The sequence below is a fragment of the Desmodus rotundus genome, chromosome 11 (genome assembly GCF_022682495.2).
Source record: "Desmodus rotundus isolate HL8 chromosome 11, HLdesRot8A.1, whole genome shotgun sequence".
In the NCBI taxonomy this organism is placed as follows: Eukaryota; Metazoa; Chordata; class Mammalia; order Chiroptera; family Phyllostomidae; genus Desmodus; species Desmodus rotundus.
In genome coordinates this window covers 85,888,408-85,913,212 of record NC_071397.1, presented here as the reverse complement: position 1 = coordinate 85,913,212, position 24,805 = coordinate 85,888,408, and the positions used below count along the sequence as shown (strand labels likewise).

Here is a 24,805-nt window from a genome sequence, read left to right as displayed (position 1 = left end):
GCAAGGTAGCAAAGTTATATTTATTTTTTTCACTTTGAATAATTAATTTGTTAGCTTCCTTTTTCAACTATTAATTCCCATGCTTTCATTCCTTTTTATCATTTATTTTCCAAAACATTTCCTCCCCAAATAAGTCCAGTTTGACGAGTAGATTCAGCTTGGGGACTGAACTACCACTCTTTCTGGTGCCCCAGCTCCTATACATTTCCAGTCATGTGGGGTGACAAATCTGTATGTCTTTTTGTTGATTTTCTTGTCTTAATGCTTCAGCTAAAACTTCTGTAACAACATTAAGTAGACGTAAGAGCGTATATCTGCCTTGCTTTTCATCCCAGGAGAATGGCATTCAGATTTTCACCTGTAAGTACAGTGCTCACTTCAGGGGTTTTTGGTAGTGTTTTAAAATCATATTGACAAAGACCCCTTCTATTTCTTGTTTGCTGAGGACTTTTATTGTAGATAGGTGTTGGATCATCTCAAATGCCTTTTCTGCATTGGTTGAGATGTTAATATGGTTTTTCTTTTTTAATCTAACAGAGTGAATCACACTGGCTTTTGACATGATAAGCCAATGGTGCAATCCAGGGATAAACTCTACTTGGTTATGATATATTATCCTTTCTTAAAGACATAATTTTGGATTTGATATGCTAAAATTTTGTTAAGAATTTTCATATCCATGTGCATGAGAAATTCTGGTCGATGGTTTTTTTCCCCCTGTAATATCTGTGTCTGATTTTAGTATCGGAGTAATGCCGGCCTCATAGAACGAGTTGGGAAATACTCCCTTCTCTTCCATTTTATAAAGGATTCTGTTTAAAATCAAGTCACTCCATCATAATTTTTTCCTGACTTATTTTCTTATAGCATTTATCTTACTTCTTTATTTACTTACTTTTACGATCTTTGTTTAAAATTGACATTATTTCTTTCATAAGTATTCAGTAGAATTCATCAGGGATGTCTTATGGACCTAGAATGTTCTTTGTGGGAAAGTTTTCAAATTTAGTAGTCTATTTCATATAAGACTATGTAGGTTACTAATTTATTTTTCTGTTGGCTTTGGTAATTTGCTTCTTTCCAAAGGAATTTGTCCACTTCTTCCCAGTTGTTGAATTTATTGTCATAAAATTATTTATTATATTGTATATATTTTTAAAATATCTATGGAATATATTGATTTCCTATCTCTCATTACTGGCATTTCTCATTTGTGTCTTCTCTAGTCTGACAAGTCTGGCTAGAAGCATATCAATTTTATTGATCTCAAATAATCAGCTTCTGATTTAATTGATTTTTCTACTGTTCTTTTGTTTTCTATTTCATTAAATTTGCTTTTCCTTTATGTCTTTTCTTTTGCTTACTTTGGGTTTAATTTGCTATTCTTGTTCTGGATTTTTAAGATATGAGCTAAAGTCATGGATTCTGTTCTGTTGTAGGCAGTTAGTGCCAGAAACCCTCCACTCATCCCTCCTTTATTTGTCTTGTGCAAACTGATGTAGACTGTGGGGTTTTTCATTAACTGGAAATTACATTCTAATTGCTTTTTGATTTACTCTTTGCATAAATCTTTTGGAAATGTTTTACTTATTTTATAGAGATTTTAGGAATTTCCAAGTAACCTTTCATTATTGAGTTCTAATTTAATTTCTTTGCTGTCATTTAACGTAGTTTTAGATTTAGATTTTTTTTACTTATTGAGATTTTTTTTTTATGGCCCAGAATGTTTTATCATTGTGCATGTTCTGTATGCAATAGAAAAGAATTACACAATGATGTTGTTCAGCAAAGTACTTTCTAAATGCTAATTAGTTAAAGTGGGTTGATAGTATTGCTACCAACCTACATAGCCCAATTATCCCAGTCAGTTTGTCCCAGTCAATGTTCAAATAATATTATACCACTTCCCATATAGGTAAGAACCTTACAAGAGTATACTTGCATTATCCTTTCTTTCTTTGTTCTATTATTATCATATGTTTCACTTCTATGGATGTTATAATTCGCTATATATATGTATATATATATTTCTTTTGCTTAATTATCTTTTAAAGAGATTTAAATAATAAGAAATTCATTTATATGTTTACCATTTACATGTTTTTTTGTATTTGCAGATAAAGATAAAATCATTTTACTTAGAAGTCTGAAGAACTTCTTTTAGCTTTTTAGTACGGGTCTGCTGGTCATAAAAATCTGAGCTTTTGTAAGTGTGAAAAACTATGTTTTTAACCTATGTTTTTTATTATTATTTTTATTGTTGTGCAATTACAGTTATCCCCATCTCCCCCCCATTACTCTCCCCTGCCCTACCCACTCCCCACCTCCCACACTCAATTCTTCCTCCCATTTCATTGATTTTGTCCATGGGTCTTTTATACATATTGTTTGACTGGACTCTTCCCCTTTTGTCCCCCATTAACCCTCTTCCCCTCTCCCTCTGGTCACTGTCAGTTTGTTCTTTATTTCCATGTCTCTTTTGACCTGTGTTTTTTAAAGATACTTCCTCGAGTATAAAATTTTAAGTGACATTTTCTTTCCTCTTAGTGTTTTAAACATACTGTTTTACTATCTTTGGGCTTGCATTGTTTCCAGTAAAATATCTCTTGTTATTGTTTTATTTGTGTCTCTACACATGTTTGTTTATTATTTTATTTATATTACTGACTGATATTAATATTTTTCTTTGTGACTGTGATTTGATTATGATATACACCTTGGTGGAATTTTTGAAGTCATGGGTTTAGTTTATTAAAAATGAACAAAAACAAACTCAAGTAAGACTTCTTTTGACACTAAAATATAAAGCAGATAATCCTATCAGTAGTTTTCATAAACATAATTATCTAGATAAAATGCAGCACATTATTAGATAAATATAATTTTTGTCATAGTTATCTTCTTAAAAATCAGACTTTTAGATCAATTTTAAAAGCAGTTTTAGGTTCACAAAAAATGAGTGAACGGTACAGAGATTTGCTATATATCCTCTTTCCTCACCCAAGCACAGCCTCCCCCACTGTCGATATCCTGCACATAGTGGCACTTTTGTTATAATTAATGGACCTGCAGTGCCATAGCATCATCACCCACAGTCCATAATTTGCATCAGGGTTCACCCTTGGTACTGTACATTCTGTGGACTTTGACACATGTATGATGACATGGATCCAGCATTATTATACCCTACAGAGCATTTCACTGCCCTAAAGGTCCTCTGTGCACACCTCTTCTTCTCTCCATCCTCCCTACCATAACCACTGGCAGTGAGTATCGCCTTCCCTCTTCCCATAGTTGTGCCTTTCCCCCAATGTTATATAGTTAGAATCATACACTATATGATTCATATGTTATATGATTCTAACTATGTAACATTTCCTCCATGTCTCCTCGTGGTTCATTAACTGATATTTTAGAGCTGATTAATATCCCATTATCTGCATATAGCGCATTTTATACATTAATCCACTAGAGGACATCTTGGTTACTTCCACACTTAGGCAATTATGAATTAAACTCCTTTAAATACTCATGTGTGGCACAGGATTATCTGTGAAGTAAGTTTTCAACTCATTTGAGTACCTGCTGAGGAGCACAATTACTGGATTGTGTGGTAAGAGTATATTTAGTTATGTAAGAAACTGCCAAACTGTCTTCCAAAGTGGCTGTATGTACCTTCGACATTCACACCAGCAGTAAACGAGAGTCGCTGTCGTATCACATCCTGAACACCGCTTGTCGCCATTACTGTTTTGGATTTGGGTCACTGTAATAGGTAAGTAGTGGTATCTCACTGTTGTTTTAATTTGAAATTCCCTAATGACTTATGGTGTTGGGCAGCTTTGCATATGCTTATTTACCATCTTTACATGTTCTTTGGCAAGGTGTCTATTCAGATGGTTTGCCTATTTTTAACTGTTTGTTTTCATACTGTGGAGTTTTAATACATTCTCTACATCACCACCCCTCAAGTCTCCTACTTGCCTTCTCACTCTATAGGCAATGTCTTTGCAAAGCAGAAGTATTTAATTTTGATTAGCTCATTAAGTAAAGCTTATCCATTCTTCCTTTCATGGATTATGCCCTTGGTATTGTGCAGCCATGTAATGCTTAACAGAGGGGATGTGTTTGGGGAAACGCATCCTCAGGTGATTTCGTTGTGTGAACATCACAGAGTGCACTTACAAACCGAGAGGGCACAGCATCCCTTTCTGGAAGAGGGAGGTTTTCATCCACAGTGAATATTTGCTCTGGCAAGTAATTTTCCTCCACCATCAGCTTATCTACTTTCCAAAAATTCTTCAGTGGCCTTTACATCAGCACTTGCAGACTTACCCCTCACATTCACATTATGTAATAAATGATTCTTGAGTTGCTTAAACCACCCGGAGCTAACAGTAAGTTCAGCATTGTAGTCAGGTCCAGGTTTTTCTTTCAACAATACAAAAACAAACTTTTTGCTTTGGTTGTGATTGTCCTGGTGCTGGAAGGGATGCGCTTCTGTGTCTGGTCTTCAATCTAAGTTGTTAGGACCTTCCAAATTTGATCTAGAACCTTTCTGAACTTTGTCAGTCTTGTTGCCATCAATAAAGCAGATCTCTAACAGCTTCCATCACTTTCTCTTGTTTTCAAGATCATAGCTATGGTGGAATGGGATGTGCCTGACTGGGGAGCAATAACCATCACTAATTTTCCAACTCTCCAGTCCTTAATCACTTTTAATTTCATTTGCAGAACAATCACTTGATGTGGCCTCTTACTGAAAACATTAGCAATGGATTTTTTATGCTTAGGGCCCATAATAAACCAAACAACACATGACTGAATCAAGCACAAGAGAAAATGATACAATTTAAAGATGTAAGCAAGAGATGTTTGAGGTTGCTGCCAGTCCAGCATCACATAACATAGTGTTTTATTGAAATAAAAAAAGTAAGTACAAAAAGTACACCTTAAAATAATGATAAAAACTATAGAATGGTAAATACATAAACCAGCACCATAGTAGTTTATTACTATCAAGTGTTATGTACTATTTATAATTGTATGTGCTAGGTGTAGTCTTACATGGACATAATGTGGTAAGTCTTACATCAATTACAATAAAGTTTATTTCTTTAGTAGATGTTTATTTCTGATGTGTATTGATTTTATGCAATTGAGACACCCACATACTTACACATAATTTTGTGATACATCTAAGTAATATGTACATAATTATAATAACTTTATAACATATTTTAATAAAGTATTAAACTGATGCTATTAAAATATTCATTATAATCCTCACTCCCATTAATCCAAGGCTTTGAGTAAATACATGTGAATCCACCTGAAACTGAAAAAATCAGTAATTCAGATGCTTATTTCTACAGTGCCAAGCAGTTGTATATTTGTTAACCCAGTTTTTAGACTCAATATTTTTCAAGTAAGCAATTAGCATCATATAGACAACATCAGAAGGCAACATAGATATCTATTCAGCAATTTAGACTGCAATGTTTTTATATAAAATAGATTAAGATGAGATAGTTGTAGTTTGAAAGTTTGAGAGATTTCATCATTTAGAAGACTGCTTTAGTAATATACTTTGCATAATGAGATTGGATGTTAATATAAAAATTTAAATAATATTGAAGATAAAGTACCTAAAGACACTCTAAAATTTATATATGATAAATATGGATGTAATGTTCACCTATATTCAGTTTTATGTGTGTGAATATTCTATTTGGCCAACATTCACTTAGTAACATTAAGTAATGGAACCGAAGGAGACTATTGAGAAAAGTATCCAATCAGGAGATTGAGTTCAAAAACATAAAATTAATTACAACATAAATGTTTACCTTCTGTAATTCGGTTATGATAACTAAATGTCATTCTTGGTCAGCAATGTCTGAAAATTTTGATTAAATCATTAAAATGGTTTGGGACAGTCATTGGCCTGTGGCCAGATCGATGTAGGTAGCCCTTGACTAATTCCTTTGTTATTACACAAGTTTGTTCTTTAAAAACCAAGAACTAGCCAAATGTTTTCCCAATGAAAAGAGTGTCATTTGGCTAATTTCAAAACTGCCATTTCTGAGCAGTTCATATTAAACTCCATTGCTTTTATTTGGGAAGTTATTTTGTTTGTAGGGACATCCTACTTAAAATAGTGTATCGTAAATATACTGAGTATATACTTAGGGAGGGCATTGTGAAGTCACAAGCATACCTATGTTTAGCCTTAAAAGGTACTGTCAAGCAAGTCTCCAAATGAAAGGTTGAAATTTGCTTTGAAAAATTGTCGATTTCTGTTAAAGTTGAACATAACCATTGTAACCTAGCAAATCCTCTGGGATTCAAGTATGCACCAGAAGACAGGCACGAGAATGTTTATAGAAACGCTATTCAAATTAGCTTAAGTTATAAAGAATCCAAATGTCAATTGTCTTAAACGGGATAAATTAACAGTGGTATGTCTGCACTGGAATACTATTTGGCAGTGAAAAAATTCGACACAAAAAGCACGAGTGAATCTCACACATACTCAGCAGCGGCAAACTCATCTTACATGATAAAAGGCAGAACCAATACTGCTTATTCTAGAGACAATGGTTAGCTTGTAGGTTCTGAATGGTGGCTAGTTTGAGCTGTACCCTTAAGCATTCTGCATTTTATGCATGTTATATTTAAATAAAATATAAATTTAAAAATAATATGCCAGCTGTAGGAAAGAATTTCCAAATTTGGGGTGAGAAAAGTGGATCAAGGAAGAAGAGTGGGGAGCGAATCCCATTTATTTACTTCATCCTTTGTCGCTCATTCTCTTTTCTACATTCAGTGTTACAGCATCAGAGACTTGCCAGCCTCCGAAGCCTCAGCGGTTCACAAACTTCTGGCCTGGGGCTCCTCCTGCGCAGAGGCGGGTGTGCGGGGACGCAGTGTGCGGGAGAGCTCTGGGATCCCCTCCAATCCCACGCAACACAACAGGGACTGAAGAATCCACAGCAAAGCCCTGCTGTGAGCAAAGTACCAGGCGCCCCGAGGTAGCTCCCCGTGTTTCAGCCGCGGTCCGCTGGACAGCGGCAGGATGACTCCCTCCCTTCCCAAAGAGCGGTCGGGCAGACACTTTTATTAATCCCAGAACAGATCGTTGTTCACAAAAGAGCTGTTCTCCGCTAGGTGTAAAGGAAAACAAACCAGTGAACACTGGAACGAGACGCAACTGCTTTGATATATTTTTTTTAATTCGGAGCCAGCAGGAGCCAATGCGCCCCTGGTAGAAGTGAAGGACAGACAGAGTGTGGACAGACTTCTTTCTCACCGGCTGGTCCCCGCAGGGACGCGCGGTGTGACGCGTTCACCGCGGGAGGGAATTCCACTTCTCAGGGCATCTGCGTGCAGGAAAACTCCAGCGGACTCTCCTGGGAAAGAGACCATGCCCCCCAAGTCCCTTCGCAACCTCTCCCAGGCGGCCGGCGGGAATCAGAGCGGTTTCTTTCCGGGGCTCTCGGACAGGGATTTTCTGCCCGCCCCGGAGGGGACCACCGCCGAGTTCGTGATCCGCTGTGTGATCCCGTCCCTCTACCTGTTCATCATCACGGTGGGCTTGCTGGGCAACATCATGCTGGTGAAGATCTTCATCACCAACAGCGCCATGAGGAGCGCCCCCAACATCTTCATCTCCAACCTGGCCGCCGGGGACGTGCTGCTGCTGCTCACCTGCGTCCCGGTGGATGCCTCGCGCTACTTCTTTGACCAGTGGATGTTCGGGGAAGTGGGCTGCAAACTGATCCCCGTCATCCAGCTCACCTCTGTCGGGGTGTCCGTGTTCACTCTCACTGCCCTCAGCGCCGACAGGTAAGGGCACAGGTAGCCGTCGGGTGGCCTAAAAAGTGGTGGAGAGGGGCGGGGAGAACACCTGGGGAGGAGGGAGGGAGAATGGCAAGAGAGGGAAGAGGAGGAGAGGAAGGGAGTGTGTCTGGGAATTAGAGTAAAAGATGATGAAACCGACTGAGATGTGCAGTTTGAAAAAAAGTATATGAAAATTGTTACTTTTAAAATAATTAAAATTGCATTAGTTTGACAGAAGTTTTAAAATTGCATATCCTAGTCTTCCTCTTCCCTTCCACACACTTTGGGAATCTTTATTCTATTTCATAGAAAAGCTATAGAATAAATGGGCAACAGTGTAGCTGCCTTGTAGCAGCTGTCTCTGTCTGCTTAAAGCCTTAGACGTGTAGTTTCCTTATTTTGTAGCCTAACAACCTGATAGGTAAGAATGTCTGCCTTAATATTAAGGAAATGTTTGATTTTGTTTTTTTTCCCCAAATAAGGGAAAACACCATTTATACTTAAAAACTAAATTCTGCTACTTACTTGAAACAAAAACAAACTAGAATAGTAAATGTTCTGACACATGATTTCACACGTTTGTTTTTGTTTTAATACCGCAAGTCAAGTGATACGTTGTTTGTTTTTTCACAGACAGGTAGGCACCAGATATTTGTATTTTAAAAGTGTTGTAAAAATACACCCCAGGTATGAAACCTGCTTTAAGAGTGGGAAGGGTGGCAAGTGCCCATAACTCTACCTTGCAGATCATGTAGTTCAACTGCATCATTTTCCAGGTAAGGGTAGTGAGGTCCGGGGAATGGAAGTTCCCTGGCAGAGCTGGGAGAAGAATCCAGGCCTGCTAATCCTGGGTCCCGTGCCACTCTTGAAGGCTCTCTGAATCATGCGTTGGGGCATTTACACAGGAGGGATGCTTGGGTGGGAGTGGGGCAAAATTGGGCATGTCCAAATTTGAAGTGATGTTCACCCATTGCATGAAGCTGTGGTCTCATACCCATGGCAATGGGGTGATTTAGATAAAGAGTTTAACTTGGATGATTAAGAGGGTGTCACTCGCCACCTCTTTAATTTACATGTTAGGTTATTACTGAAAATTGAATCTGTCTGAATTTCCTGGTGTTTGCAACAATATCCTTACATCACTTAGGTGTTAACAGTTAGTCTTCATTAAAGGAAGACAATATTCAGTGGAGAGTTGAGAGCTATTGTCTTCTTAAACTGAATATTATTGATTTTTAAATTTGTGTAATATTTTCTCTAAAACCATATTCCTATAAAAATAGGTGGCTGTGGATAAATTAGCTACCTAATTTTGTTTGGCATGATTTCTATGATCTTTTTTTGAAAAGTTTTCTTTGAATGTCATAATTAAAATGTGACTTTTTAGTTTAACTGCCCTTCTTTAGGGGATGCATTTTAAATTGAAAGGTTTTTAAAAAAATTCTAAGTAAGGGTTAGAATAAAACAATAAATAGTTATCACTTCAATAGTTAAAATTACTGTCATTATGCTTTCACTTTGAAAGGTAACACTAGTAACAAGCCCCAGGGCTTGAGTTTCCAGCACTTTTCTTTCTTATTGTTGACAAATGCAGGTAAATTGACTGACAAAAGTCGGAGGAAATGTTATTCCTCACTTATTTATTGACGTTCAGTTCGTTGTGTGCATCAGGTACTTTACAAATAAAGTGTGGGCAGTTTAATAATAATGATAGAGAAAGGTGCATCTCCTCTCCCACTGGGTCCAGAGGCTGCTCTTGCCTATCAGTGTATGTTTTGGAAATCTAAATGGAGGAAGTAGAATCACTGTTGGTGAAATCGTACAATACAGTCCAGTATCACTTAAATGGCTTGGAAATGTTTTGTTTTATATTGTCTACACATCTGTTGTTCTTCCGGAACATGGTAATCTGAGTGTTGATTTGTACTTGATCTCCTTCACTTCGTCTCACCAAATGTTTTACTTTCTTGTGGGTTTGGAAACAAGAATAAGGCATTGCACACAGCACATCGCACTGTGCTAAGTTTTTTGTGGGAGTTTATTATTTTCACAATACTGTGAAGCAGGCACTATCCTTATTACCACTTCAAAGTAAAGAAAACTAAGGCTTGAAATTAAGTAACATCTTCCTGATTTTGTAGTGGAGCCAGCATTTGAAACCAGTTCAAAGCCTACAATCTTCCCCATTAAGGCACATTATTACTTTCTCAGGTATAAGAAATTACTAATGTTTTTTTCCTATTCAATGGCAGACTAAAAAAATGACATTTAAAATGTAGCCCCAACAGTAAAAAAAATGACTGCAAAAGCTTATTCATTAGATTCAGGAATGAAAGAATGTCATAAATGTAACAGCAAAATAAAAGAAACACTTTGAATTCAAAATTAAGTAGCAGTTGTAGCAATAGGAAAACTAAAGAAAAGCTGTTATTAGAGTTTTTGAACAACAAATTCAATTGTTTGTTAAATCACACTAAATATTCCGTCTTCATGAGGTGGCTTATATCAAGTTAGAGAATTTAGAAATAAAGATCACAGTAATGCAGAAAAAGAAACAGGAAGATAACTAGATTTTTGGAAGGCCTATCCCAATGTGAAGTGGAAAGTTAATGTGAGCTATAATGTTATCTGTATCTATGATATAATTAGCATGGGAGATAATTAGCTTTTTGGAAGGCCTATCCCAATGTGAAGCGGAAAGTTAATGGGAGCTATCATTGATGAGAGCACCAGATGGCAGAGACTAAATAAGAAATACACCACTTACCTTGAGGCCTAAGTCACTTGTTGGACGTGGGTGGCATGGCTGACACTGTGTGGTGGCGTGGATTATTCATCCTTGGCTTTCCCCATTCTTTTGAGGGGTGTCAGCCGACCGCCCTTGGGAAAGCTCCTTTGTGTCCGCAGTGGATGTACCGCCGACCCGGTTCCTAAGCAGAACGTGAGGAGGGACGTGTGCAGTCTGCAGTGGTGATAGTGTTGCCGCCAGTGCGCTTTGCAGTTTTCTGCGGATGGATTTTTGTTACTATATCAAAAGTGTACTTCTTTTGCGTGCTCACATTACGTAGCTAATTAAAAGTATTTGCATATTCTGTGTTGTATTGTTTCTACCAGTTTTACACACACATACACACACTGTTGGGACAGGTGTGCTGTGATACTGAGTAGGCGAATCTTGTAAACCACACTTTGCTCGTGATAGGCATGTAGACATCTTCTTCACTCTCTAATGCAGTGGTTGCATTCCAAAAAAAATGTTATTTCTTTGCCTCCTGAAGACCTTTTTGCCTCTAAATCCCATAGTTAAAATGCAAGTAACTTTTAAGAATGAGTTCTCCTTTTTCCTTTATAGCAAAAAATTCCCACAGATTCCTAGTGCTAAACTATAAACTTTATCATTTTATGTATTTACTAATGTAAAACTAGATATCAATTCTTTATTCTGTTTTTTATAACTTTGACTACAATGTATTTATAAATTAAATTCTAAAATTCTATAAACTAATGCAAGTGAAATTAATTTAATGCATAAAGTTATGTTGTTTTTCTGATACTAAATAGTCAATGTCTAATTGAATGCAAAAATAGTGTTGCGCTTGATGAGACCAAGCTGCTAATGTGTTACTAATTTCAAGCCTTTCTTTGTTAGTTAGCGTAAACATATTTAATACCATAATTGAGCTAGTACTCTTAGGTATGAACCTTGAATCATCAACATTATATGCATGTTATAGCAATGCAGACAGATATTTTCTTTACTATAATTATTTATTAAAATATTAAAACAGAGCCAATGTGGGTCCTAGGTCTAACACTCCCTAGGCCTTAGGAAGCATTTTTTTTTTCTTTTTTTAAAAGTCAGTCTTTGTCTAGTGGGGAAAGGGTGTGCCATTATCTGTTTGCTGGTTTCTCATCAAAACTCTGGACTGGAGCTCAGATCCTGATTGAACAGCTGGCTTTGCTTTCTTCTTTAGCCCATCGCCCTGGGCAGTAGTATATGCTGAGAAGGCCCTGCCTCTCAGTGGGTGTTGAGATTGGTTCTCAGAGTGGGCTTTTGAGCTCTTTCGAAGGAGTCTCCTGGCCATACATGTCTAAGAGAATAGTCCACACTCCCCCTACAGATAACCCATGTTTCCAGAATAATGACTTATTTATTCTCAACTTGTTACAAAAGAATTTAAGGCATCTTAAAGATAAAGATACAAATAACACACAACAGGAAAAAAAGGGGGAGGAAAACCAGGTATAAGCAAATAAAAGTTGAAACATACAGTCACCCCTACTTTCACAAAATGTGAGTCCTGCAGTACATTTGTCTCAAAGCTTTCTAGCTGTCAATTCAAAAGGACAATTTGTTTGGCATAGCAAGCGCTCAGTTATTTTTACATCACCATAGAAACAGGATGAGTTGTGATCTGCACTTAATTTATTAGTTAATTTGAATTTATTTAAAGTTTGTTATATTTGACTCCAATAATCAGGTATATTTTATTCATTAGTCTCAACTACTTCTAGCTTATTTCCTTTTCCTTTCTAATTCACACATTGAATTAGGTGCTGCATCTCCTCACAATATTCACACGACTGCACATGTGTGTGTGTATATGTATATAGATAGCATATATATATATATATACACACACACACATATATATATATATAACTTCATAGGTTTTGGAGATTATTTATCCACCTTGATCTAAAACTTTTGGGACACATTATATAAATAAAGAGAGAATGTGCTCTGTCTGGTGTGGCTCTGTGGATTCAGTGCTGGCCTGCAAACCAAAGGATCACTGGTTTGATTCCCAGTCAGGGCACATGCCTGGGTTGTGGGCCAGGTTCCCAGTAGGGGGCATGTGAGAGGAAAACACACATTGATGTTTCTCTCCATCTCTTTCTCCCTCCCTTACCCTCTTTCTAAAAATAAAAATAAAGAGGAAGAAAGAAAAAATCTTTTTTTTTTTTTTTTTTTTAATTTATTTATTGTTATTTAATTACAGTTGTATGCCAAGAAAAAATCTTTAAAAAATAGAGAATGTACCAGTCTGGGGTTTATGGCATCTGGGTGCTAGTCCTGTAACTGTTATGTCCAAATGTTCAAGTTGGAAAAAAATGATAGAACAGCACAAAAGATATGCCCACAAATTAGTATTTTCCTTATTTGCAAAATAAAAATAATGTTTTCCACTGTAGAGCTTAGGATTCTAAGATGGGATCCTGTTACCTCCTTTTTGAGTGTTGAGCAAACAGTGACCCAAAGGGACACTAATAATTGGTGAAGCAACTGGAAGCTCAGTTCAGTGCTCCAGAGCTCTGCCTGTTGCACTATTCCACGTGACCACAGCTCAGGCAAGGCTCTCATTTAATCATTTGTGCTGGTTCTATTTGTACACTACTTGGCGGAAAAAGAGGACCCTCTAAGATGAACCTCTCAGTCATTTGCTTATAGTGAAATCAAATAGGGGGCCATCTGTTTTGGATGAGCCACGAGGTCAGACAGTAAAGTTCAACGCTTTCCTTGTTAGTTGTCACCAGAAGTACAGTTCTTACGTGTGTTTCAAAACCCAGTATAACTTACCTTGGCTCCTTCAATTGCAGATTGCTTAGGAGGGTTCGCCGATGGCAAAGGTCTTGTGTAGGTTTCAGATAATATTGTATGTAACTGGCAGACTACTTTCAGCTCTTTGGAGAACCTCACCCACATCCCAAATACACTGACAACCTTGTATGTCCAAATTTGTTTTTTTAATTTCTATAGAAAAGGACACATATCTTCACAAAACATTCTTTCTTTTTATTGTTTGTTCTTTGTTTCTTTATTATCATTTGTTTCCATAATCAAGGTTATTTTTATGTTCATGCCCCAAAATGATCCAGCTTAATTTTGCTAGCCTTAAACTTAATGAGCTATCTCAACTTACTTTTATTAATTGTTATTAGGTCCACACCCTATGCCTGTGAACCCTGCTGATTTATTGATGTTCTTGGCAGTATTTTCTATTTCCAGTTTCTTACAGGTTTTCATGGGAAGGGGAAATAAACAGTAAACCTTCACTTCCCTAGCACTTCCCTCGATTTCTCAGAGTTTTAATTTTCTTACAAAGGTTTTCATTAAGAATACTTTTAACTTGTAATGTAGGCCTTCTTTATATTTATTATTTGTGGAAGTTTTGGGGGAAATATTTTGAAAATTAAAATTTTAATTGTGCTATAATTCAAATTAATTTTTGAAAGAGAACCACATAAAAATTACTTATTTATTTATTCTGAGAGAGATGGGAAGGGAGAGAGAGAGAGAGGGAGAGAAACATGCAATCAGTTGCCTCGTGCACACCCCCAACTGGGGACCTAGCTCACCATCCAGGCATGTGCCCTGACTGGGAATAGAACTGGTGACCTTTCAGTTTGCAGGCTGGTGCTCAGCCCAATGACACACACCAGCCAGGGCGAAAAAGAATCACATTTTAAGAGAGAACCAAATAAGCACAACCTCGAAATGATTATAGGTATTTATATAGATAGTATGGAAATGCAGTTATTACAGATGACTTAAAATATGAAACATTACTTGCTGATACTGTTGAGGATTACTTTCTCTACTATAAACATAATCATTAAATTAAGAAAGCATATTGTAGGTAGAAGTTAAGACTTTCCAGTTAAAAATACCACTGACTTAAAAAAGACAGGAGATCAGATGTCTAATACTAGGTAGAGTAGATAAAGCATTTAATGCTTCAGTTGCATTATCATTTAAAATATACAGGATTTCTAGTCACAACAGGTGAGTGAATTCTGAGGTGTATGCCACCGGCTCTGTAATCACTCAAATGTCAGGTAATCCCTTAGTCTCAGTAAGCTTTTCTATAAAACGGGCATACTCAACAGTTTTGCAGCACGGGACTATTACATCAAGTAATTAAAGCATTTTTAAACTGTGGGCTGCTGTGTAACTACTTCTAGTATATTATCTATGTGTCAAGATGACACATGACTCACTAATTCAAATCAGTATTTATTCACACATGCAGTTAATTTTCAGAAAATAGGCATTGAAGAGGAGAGGAAAATGAGCCTATTGTAAAATTAATGATGATAATCTCTCTATCACCTACAGCCTTTTCGGAATTCCTTTAATCATAGACTGACTAGTTCCAACCTGTTGCCTTCACCAACATAAATTGTCATTATCACTCTCCTCATTATGAAACATTTGTGTGATTTAAGTCATGCTTTTTAATGAATTAAGAGCAAAGTGATTTTTGTTCTGGTAAAGGACAACTAGCATAGCTGACCCCTCTACAATGAGAAAGGTGTTTTTCATCCTTTCCATGTCTAAAATATGGCATCCATGTATTACAATATTTTGAATAAGGTTACTTATAGTTTTAGCCATTCTATTGTATGCTAATGCATAGATAGTTTTAAATGACAAATTTAGTAATTTCACTCAGAATAAGTTTCACCACTATAGGATATCGGTACTCTTAACATAGGGTATGACATATTGTAAAGGCCAGCATGTGATTCTTCCAGCACTGACCTTCTGCTGGATTTCTGATACCCTCCACGATGCTGAACGTGCACCCATTACAGGAAGCCTGTGGGGAGATGCTCACTGCCACAGTCAGTCTCCTCCAAGGTGTTTTCTAAACCTGGCTCATGTTCAGAATCACTTGAAAATCTGATAAAAATGCAGAATCTCTCCTTTCATATCCTAGGGACTCTGTGCCAGTAAGACTGGGAAGCAGTCTAACACTCTCTATCTTGTTTTCCGTTCTCTGGGTGATTCTGAAGGTTGACCCAGCTTGGCCATCAGTAGGCTAGACCGTCTCCATCTCTCACTTCCATACTCAAGGAAACCTAATCGCCAACAACTGCCATCCCACTCCACGAAAGGTACTCTTAACAAAGTCATCTCCTTGTTGCTTAGGCCACATTTCCTTATTAGCTCAGTAAACATTTACTGAGAACCTCTGGGGCCAGGCATTGTGTTATGCATTACAGGTAGAGCAGAGAGCAAGGCCCAGGTTCTGGTTTCAGGAAGCTTTTACTCTGCTTTTACAGTATTTGACACGGAGGCCTACACTTCTTTTTGAAATTCTTTCTTTCTCTTGCTTCCACAGTGCTCTTGTCTCCGACTTGCCAGACAGTTCACACTTGGACTTTGTTAGCTTCCAGTAAATGAAAGTTTGGTATAAAAGAAGGAACTATGGGTAGTGTAACTAGAAAGCTCTGCAGAAATTTATAGATAGAGATTTTGAGATGTTTTGATAACTTCACATAAGCTAAAATTATCTAATTTTTGTTATGTATTTTATAATATGATTAAATCTAATTATCCCTTTACATTAAGACTGTATACAGATATAATAAGCAAGATTCAAACAGACATTAATGAAGATGCATATCTATTTATTGGTATTTAATATGTGGATAATGATTATGTTCTCTTTATATCAATTTTGATTGACTAGTTTGTAGTTTTCAGTTAGGGGTAGCTTTCTGAGACTATATGAAAGAACAAACTTCTTTATATATACCTGTTTTGCTAATAAATTCAGTGAATAGTTTTTATACTGAGGGAATATTTCAGTCCTACATTTTCATAAATATTTAAAAGAAATTATTAAAAATGTCCTTATTAATGTCCATATTAATTGTCCACTATATATATATATATATATATATATATATTTACTTTTTGCTTTTTATTCTTTCAAAGATGCACATGAAACATGGGTTGGTGTATAACACATTATCTGACAGGTGTAAGCTCTGGTGTAGTCCTAATAATGACACTCCAGTAACCTGTGTTTTAAACTATAGTTTTAGGCAATATAGAATTTGGAATACTCTCTTTTTGATCAAATGTGTATCATTTCGTGAAAAATTCATGGGGTCCATTTTCCCTTTCATGCAGGAGGTGGCTAAGACTCATTCCTAATGAAAAATGCCTTTTCTACCCTTGCCCTGCACTCCTACTAGGTCCTTTTCTCTTCCTCAAGCAAAAATTCTGCATCTATTGCTGGCTTTACTGTGGCAGTATTGTCAGGATGAGGCAGTCGTTATTTTTATTCCTATTTGAACTGTCCCCACATCCTTTATGATTATAGTGCTTCTGCAAATGTGCTTAGCTCTGGGATAGGAGTGAGGGCAGGGAAGCGACCTTTCCCTACCCTTTAAATCCATGAAGGAAAGTTCAGAATATTCTTTGTTGTTTCTGACAATCGAAAAAGGAAGGCTAGTTAACTAGTCCATTTCTAGTGACCAGCAGTCCCCTTACCCCATTTCTCTGTCTTACCCCGCTTCTTCTACGTGCAAAAGAATTTATAATCAGTTTTTAGTATGTTGATCTTAAATATGAATCGTCAGGCAGTAAATATCTAACTTTTGTGGAGAGATTCCAGAGTAAAGTAACTAAACAAAAATATAAAATTTGAAACTATTCTAGAAGGAGAAGAAAACTAAACATTTTCCATATTAGTTCCATAGCTTTATAATAAATAGAAAACTAGAAAGAACTTCTAGGATTTAAAAATATTATAAACAATTCAGAAAAAAGGAAACTAAAGCTAATAAGACAGCTTAGAAAATAAAGCCCAACAGAATGTGCAGATGAGTTTGAAAAAGTAAAAAATTAAGAAAGAATAAAAATTGAGATTCAAGCACTGGGACTCCAATTATTCAGGGAGCTAGTAAAATAACATTTAGAAAGGAATTGAATTCAGGCAAATGGAAAATTTTACAACCAAAAAAATTATCAAGTAACAACTCTAGAAAAACCAGACCAAGTATATAAAAAAAGAGAATGTCATAATATACTACTTAACTGTGCATGAGTGATATTTGTTTAACCATAGCTATTATCTATTGACTATTTTGTAAACAATAAAGTGTACTAAACCAGGAAGTTGGGAATGTGTCGACTAGAGGTAGTAGAGAGAAAATCTTTAATTACTATAACAGGATATCAAGAGCTAATGTCTATAATACTTGATTCAGGAGACAATAGAAGAATTTCATTTCTTAGAATAATGGAGAAAATGATGTGAAATTTGTTTTAACGCAGGAACAGATGTAACTGAGGGACGCCTGAGATGTAACAAGGGACTTCTATTTTTCTTTGTAGCACTCTTACTGCTCTCTGAGTTCAAAAACAAATAAATCTCCTTGAACATTATTAATCTGATAAAAAATTTAAAAAGCAGAAGTAGCTTGCCTTAAATTACTGATTATACTTCTTTGTTTCTTGAGAATATACAATTAAACAAAATAGAAGGGAACATCTCTATTGAGTTCCGCTCTGTGTGAAGTCTGGGTAAGATGCAGGATGCGTGCTATTTTGCTTAATTTGGTGTTGAGGCCCTTTGCTGTTGCTCTACTTTAATTTCCGTGTCTCCTGTTTCACATGGGAAGATCCTCCAGATCAAAATGCAAATAACGTTTTTCCTATAGAAGGTCTGGGAATGGCACTTTGATGCAAACCCGCAAGGAGAAAGAGAGGCTTTTCTCAGAGTGGGATTGAGCCTGGGAGCTCTTCCTCCCTTGTGGGAAATGAAAAGCATCTTCATAGAACCTCAGAAGACCTTAACTGCTTATTATACAGCTTGAAATATCTGGATTTTTAGAACACCAGACCAAGTGAATGTAACTAAGGAGAAGGTACAGAGTCATGATATGGTTAGTGTCCTCTAGATGCCAGGCCTTGGAACCGGTGCTCAACACACTTTTTTTTTTTCTAATCATAAAGCTATGAGGGAGGTGTTTTTTATCTCCACTTGACAGAGGGAGAAACAGACCTTAAGTGATTTTCCAGGAGCTATCAGTGATAACAGCTCAGATTTGTTTGATTAGAATCACTTTCAACTGCATCTTATTAACCTCCTAGGTATACGGTAACCTGAAGTATTTTCCAAGACCAATACAAATAATTTGGGGTTCCCATACCATTTTGGTTTCTTTTTGCATTATCAGTGCCCTAGCGCGTGTGACTGAGTTAGCTGTAGAAGGTTTGCCCTGTTGGAGCCGGTGTGTCCTGGAAGGCCCTTTCCCACTCTGACGGCGTCTGGGGGCGGGAGAGAGAATTCCATGAGGTCTCCACATGAAATAAATTTGAAATGTAAAGGCAGAGTATTATTCCATCTCTTGCAGTCCTCGTGGTTAAATTATGGAGAAAAACCCAGTTTGGATTAGTCTCTAAGATTTACTGGTATCCTTAGAAAAAAAGTGGGGGACTCAAGTTTATATGCTAAAAAAAAAAGAGTATCAAGGTAAAATTTAATAATATGCTGTGGGCATTTTCTATTTTATGGTTATTGTATATTATAGCAATTACAGTAGTGATAGATTTTTCAAAGTTAAAAGTATTTAATTAAAAGTATTCAATAAATAATGACACTTGTAGTATGTGTAGATTTAGAAAAAAACTTGTGAAAGTGGTAAGCAAATTACTGCCATTTGTGAATCGACAATTTCAGATATTGTCCTCTGTCTTCCTGTCTTCTGTGTTAATAAGCAGAAAAATGACTTTCACACAGAGAAAGCAGGGATTCTAGGTATTCCCTACACAACAGCTAGGGAGTGGTGGGGTGTTGGCATCTCCCTCTCAGCAAGTAAGAGTTCCCTCCCTCCTCCCTCCCTCTATCTCTTTCACTTCCTTTCATTCCTTAGAGTAATTTGAGACATACTGTCTTCTCAGGTACAGAGCCATTGTAAACCCCATGGACGTCCAGACTTCAGGCGCACTGCTGTGGACCTGCACGAAGGCTGTGGGTATCTGGGTGGTCTCTGTGCTGTTGGCTGTTCCGGAAGCAGTGTTTTCGGAGGTGGTGCAAATTGATAGCTTGGATAACGGCAGCTTTACAGCCTGCATACCTTACCCTCAGACTGATGAGTTACATCCAAAGATTCATTCAGTGCTCATCTTTTTTGTTTATTTCCTCATACCTCTTGCAATTATTAGCATTTATTATTACCATATTGCAAAGACCTTAATTAAAAGTGCACATAATCTTCCTGGAGAATACAATGAACATACCAAAAAACAGGTAAGCTCTCTGTGTGTGTGTGCACGTGTGTGTGTTGGAGGTGCCCTGGGCAGCTGCAGTACTGCTATCTTGTGTTCAGTTTCATGGACTCTCAAAACCAGAAATGATTAGAACTGAGTCAGAGGGCACAGGGACATGCATTGGCCTGAGCTAGAAGGGACATTGGGGGTCTCTAATATGTGGCCATGCCATAGCTTTGTAAAGGCTCTCTGAGGTCCTGCTTCTCTGTCCCTCTGGGCCTATGACCATTCCAATTTTGGGAAGAATTTTTTATCTGGAAATGTTTATGCAAAGAATCACATAAGAAACCAGAAAAATTTCACAGTTGAAGTATAGATTTATTTAATTTTTGCTTCTCCTCCCACTAGCCCACTAGGGATGGCGCGAAGTCTGGGAGAAGAGCCTTGGGAAAGGACTGTAGGACGCTGCCTGGGGTCTGGGAAGAGGTTCGGGTGGGATGTCGGAATGGGAGGCTCTGGGAGCCGGGCAGCAGAACCGGAGAGGAATCAAAGGCTGCTGCTGGAGTCGTTCTTGGTCTAACTCAGCGTTATAGATTTTTGTATAAAGACTGTATACTAATTTAAAAATTGTAACACATTACATACTCTTTCTTCCTTAAAGAATATGAAGCGCTAAGTTAAGGAAAAACTACATTAATCCACAAAGAGATGGAATACTGTACTTATGGGACAAATTTCATGTGTATTCCTAGTGAGGAACTTCTTCCAAGGGTACAGGGAGGTGATGGGTGGCTCTTCCCTAATTTGAATGAAGACACGTTGAATTTCAGATCATTAAAGTTTGCTGCATTGTAGATGGAGGCACAGGCTGGGGCTTTGGGCACTTTAGCAACAGCAGAATCCCATTCAGGTTTCTTACCTGGAAGGTAACCTCTATTTATTGATGCACATCAACGTGAGATGCCCTTATCTGCTTCAAAGTCTTAAAAAATTAACCAGTCATTTAAGTAATTGTTAGGTAAAGTAGTAGATTTATTTTCTAAATATATGACACCTAGAAGCAAAAATGTCCAGGCTATGTATTTTTTACTTTTCGTATAATCCTTAAATTCAGAGCCTGTGATCTAATTTTTATCTCAGTTTGGGTGTTTGAGTTTTGGATCTGGTTTCTGAAGTTGAGTTTCTCTTACCCTCTCCACCATCATTTTTTTTAAAGGCCTTAGTTCTGCCTTTATTTTGTAAATTTCCCTATTGAGACTTATCACCTCAGGCTGAGTAATTGTGCTTGGCATCTGCTGAGAAGTAATCTCAATGCTAACAGCCTGCCTGTTCATTTGAACGTCCAAGTATAGATCATGAAATTCTTGTTCCCATGCTCCACTTGCAGGGAAGAACACTGCTTTGTAATGTAAATTTTACATTGACCTTCTTAATGTTGCCAGGTCGCCTACCTTCCGCTGCAGGGAAACATCTGGAGTACCACATTCTTGTTCCTGGACTAGACTCCTATCACCTGCCCCTTCCTTCACTGTCACCACTCACTACTACTCCCCAATGTCAGTCCTGTTTGATTCCTAAACACTTCCAGTCTCTTCTCTCATATCTAGTTGACTATCATTAGTTTTAGCTCAGAAAATATTATGTCTCTTACTATCAATATTATCAATATCTTGATAAGTTGTTTTCACACTGGTTTGCCTTATTTTAATATTTAAAAAGATCAGACATATATCAGCTAACCTGGGACTCTAGATATTAGAAAATGGTTTTTAGATTTAAAAAGCTCAATGTCCAATAGTTGAATTGTGTCAGTTTATCACATTCCTGAAGACCTGCCTATAAACATAGTATGTACATTTTATGGAAAGAAAGAAAATGTATAGGATTGACAATTATGTCAGGTGCTTTTGATTTATGTGAGTCTGGACTTTAAATCTTAAGGGTTTTTTTTTTGTGCCATAAGAATTAAAAAATGTACCTTATTTTAATAAATATATTTTTCCTATTTAAAATATTCTGGTTAAAAAAATGTAAGGTTAGCCCTGGCTGATGTGGCTCTGTGGATTGAGTGCTGGCCTGTGAACCAAAGGGTCCTAGGTTCGATTCCCAGTCAGGGCACATGCCTGGGTTGCAGGCCAGGTCCCCAGTGGGGGACGTGGGACAGGCAACCACACATTGATGTTTCTCTCTTCTCTTTCTTCCTTCCTCTCTCTCTAAAAATAAATAAATAAAATCTTTAAAAAAGAAAATAAAAAAATGTAAGATTGAATATATTCTGTGGTTCCCTCAGTGGGTTGAATACAAACAGAAGTGATTTATAATTAAAGTGAACATGTAACTGAGCAGATGGGAGCCTGCCCACGTGGTGCCTTGGCGAATGACCCAACAATTCATGCTGGAAGGAACAGGTCTTTATTTTCAATATTCTAACCTTGTGGGGGTTCAGAGCACTTCATTTGGAGCCCTGTTCTCCCGTGAGACCCAGCACTTCCCTTACTCCCCAAAACGCTATAAGCCAAAAGCAAACCCAATAGTTCCCCATATTCTTATCTTAAAGCAGCTGCACAAACATTTCTCCAGTCTCTCTGGAAGGTGCCAAAGTTGCCATTCTCACCCACCAGCTCTCTCCTTCAGAATCTGGGGTATGTTGTCATCAGCCTCCGTGTAATAGTCCAGGAAAATGTGCCGTAATGTACTGGATAGTGATGAAGTTCAGGAAAGTTCCAAGTCTCCAGAGTCCAGATAAAGCCTGGTTTGCAAGGCAGCGGGTCAGTGTCTTGTAAGGCAGAGTCTTTGGCAGTTTCTGAGTCAGCTAGAGCTGGCACAATCAAAGCAGCATGCTTGCTTTCTTACTAGCCCATGGTAGGACCAGCTCCTACAGCCTGCAGGACTCTTATCTCACTACCAGCAGCCTGCGGGACTCTACCTTTACTTCCAGCTGCATCATGGCTCTCTCATGGATCTTCTACTCCCTTCTAAACCGCATGGCTGAATCCCTACAAACTACATAGCTGCTACTTCACTACTGGCAGCATGGCTCCTTCTACACCCTTTCAAACAGCATGGTCCAAATCTCTCATGGTTCTCCGCCCTTCACTTAAATCCTGGCCCAGAGCCTCCTGGGTGACCTCGTCTGACTCCTCCCATAATGAGCTACAGTTGCCAGTTTCCCTGTATTGTTTCCATTTATTTGGCTGCCATCCCCAGTCAGGGCAAATATGACTCCATGATCCAGGGGGACCCCGCCTTCCCTGGCTATGTCATGAGTCAGGATACACCCTTAAAGTTATGCTCACCCTGCCCCCAGGTGGTAGCACAGCTATTAAACGAGTCTTTGTTATGAAAAGTATCTTAAGTCATATCATCTGTTTCCCCCATCCATGAGCTGTGGGGGAACATGCTCTATACCCTGTAACAAACACAATAACTTTAAGCTAAAGGAAAATATTTAAAAATAAGAGGATTTTTAAGATCATAGTTTATCCCATAGAGACATAGTCATTTCTTAATAGTTTGTCATCTAGTCTTATATAAGCTGTCAAATATCATGACTGGAAGTAGTGTAGTGACCACAACGGGATTAATCAAACTGTTCAAATCATCACGCTGTTGAGGAAAATGAATAGTTTTTGTATTTTTGGATATGTTTGCATGCTATAATAAGTTTACTCCTTTTGTGTCATGATATTTTGAATATGGCCGGCTCCACTTTCATTTTACTAATGGGACTATTTCCTTGTATTTGCAGATGGAAACTCGGAAACGCCTGGCAAAAATTGTGCTTGTCTTCGTGGGCTGCTTTGTCTTCTGTTGGTTTCCAAATCACATCCTCTACATGTATAGGTCTTTCAACTACAACAAGATTGACCCATCTCTAGGTCACATGATTGTTACCTTAGTTGCCCGGATTCTGAGCTTTTGCAATTCTTGTGTCAATCCATTTGCTCTTTACCTACTCAGTGAAAGCTTCAGGAGGCATTTCAACAGCCAGCTCTGTTGCAGAAGGAAGTCTTATCCAGAGAGATCAACCAGCTATTTAGTCAGCTCTTCTGCAGTGCGGATGACATCTCTGAAAAGCAATGCTAAGAACGTGGTGACCAATTCTGTTTTGCAAAATGGGCACATTGTGAAGCAGGAAATGGCTCTGTAATGTTGGCCGTCCAACTTACTGCCTGGAATTAACTTGCTCTTCTGTTTTTAGTGAGAAGAACAAAACTAAGCGATTTTCTCTTTCTTAATATTTCTGAGCTAATTCATTAGACAATGTTGTGATTGACTTACTAAAGGCAAGACAAACATAGCTAGCATTATTGTCTGAACAGAATTTTAAATTATACATATATAACATTAAAAGTGATTCAAAAGCAAATCCTACATGTATATAAACATTCTTTCAGAATTTAAGCTGTAGCTAGAGCCAATGTTAGTGTTACCTTAAATTTATTTTCACTTGAAGCAGGAAATAAATTATTATATTGACTCAGTGATTTAATGAGGGTAATATTCAAACTCTTAATATTTCAAATATAAGTCATATTTGACTGGTGAATTTTATTCATACTTAGTGCATGTATGTATCTCCTTTGTTTGAATAAGATAATAGAAAATCCAAAGGTAGACCTTAATCAAAAGCCAATACCTGTTGTGATTCTTTGTGTGATTAAGCATAATTCCTAGAAATGACATATCTGTAACTTCTAGGATTGAGGACATTTATATTATAAATAGTAAAATAGATATCATCTGAATATGATTTACATTATAAATGTAAAATAGATATCATATGTTTTAACTTGTAAAACTTGATTCAGAAATTGGCATGACCATTTTTGAATACATTGCTAAATCCCCAGATATTTGGATGGTTCTGTGTAGCTATGATAAGATTTGTGTAATTCTGGTGAGTTCAACCACCTACTCATTCTTTTTTGTGGCAGCCAGGTGACAAGG

General features: G+C 37.3%; 1 protein-coding gene across 1 annotated transcript in view; it reads left to right on the top strand.

Moving 5' to 3' along the window:
* Positions 1–24,261, top strand: part of NMBR (neuromedin B receptor) — a 31,868-nt gene extending 7,607 nt beyond the window's left edge. The window contains exons 2-7 of the mRNA XM_024552205.3: positions 2,118–2,206; positions 3,663–3,775; positions 4,735–4,932; positions 6,830–7,848; positions 19,547–19,895; positions 23,604–24,261. Of these exons, the coding sequence (XP_024407973.2) occupies positions 7,427–7,848; positions 19,547–19,895; positions 23,604–24,005 (1,173 nt within the window). The 5' untranslated portion in view covers positions 2,118–2,206; positions 3,663–3,775; positions 4,735–4,932; positions 6,830–7,426 and the 3' untranslated portion in view covers positions 24,006–24,261. The remainder of the gene's footprint in view (positions 1–2,117; positions 2,207–3,662; positions 3,776–4,734; positions 4,933–6,829; positions 7,849–19,546; positions 19,896–23,603) is intronic.
* The last annotated feature ends 544 nt before the right edge of the window (positions 24,262–24,805 follow it).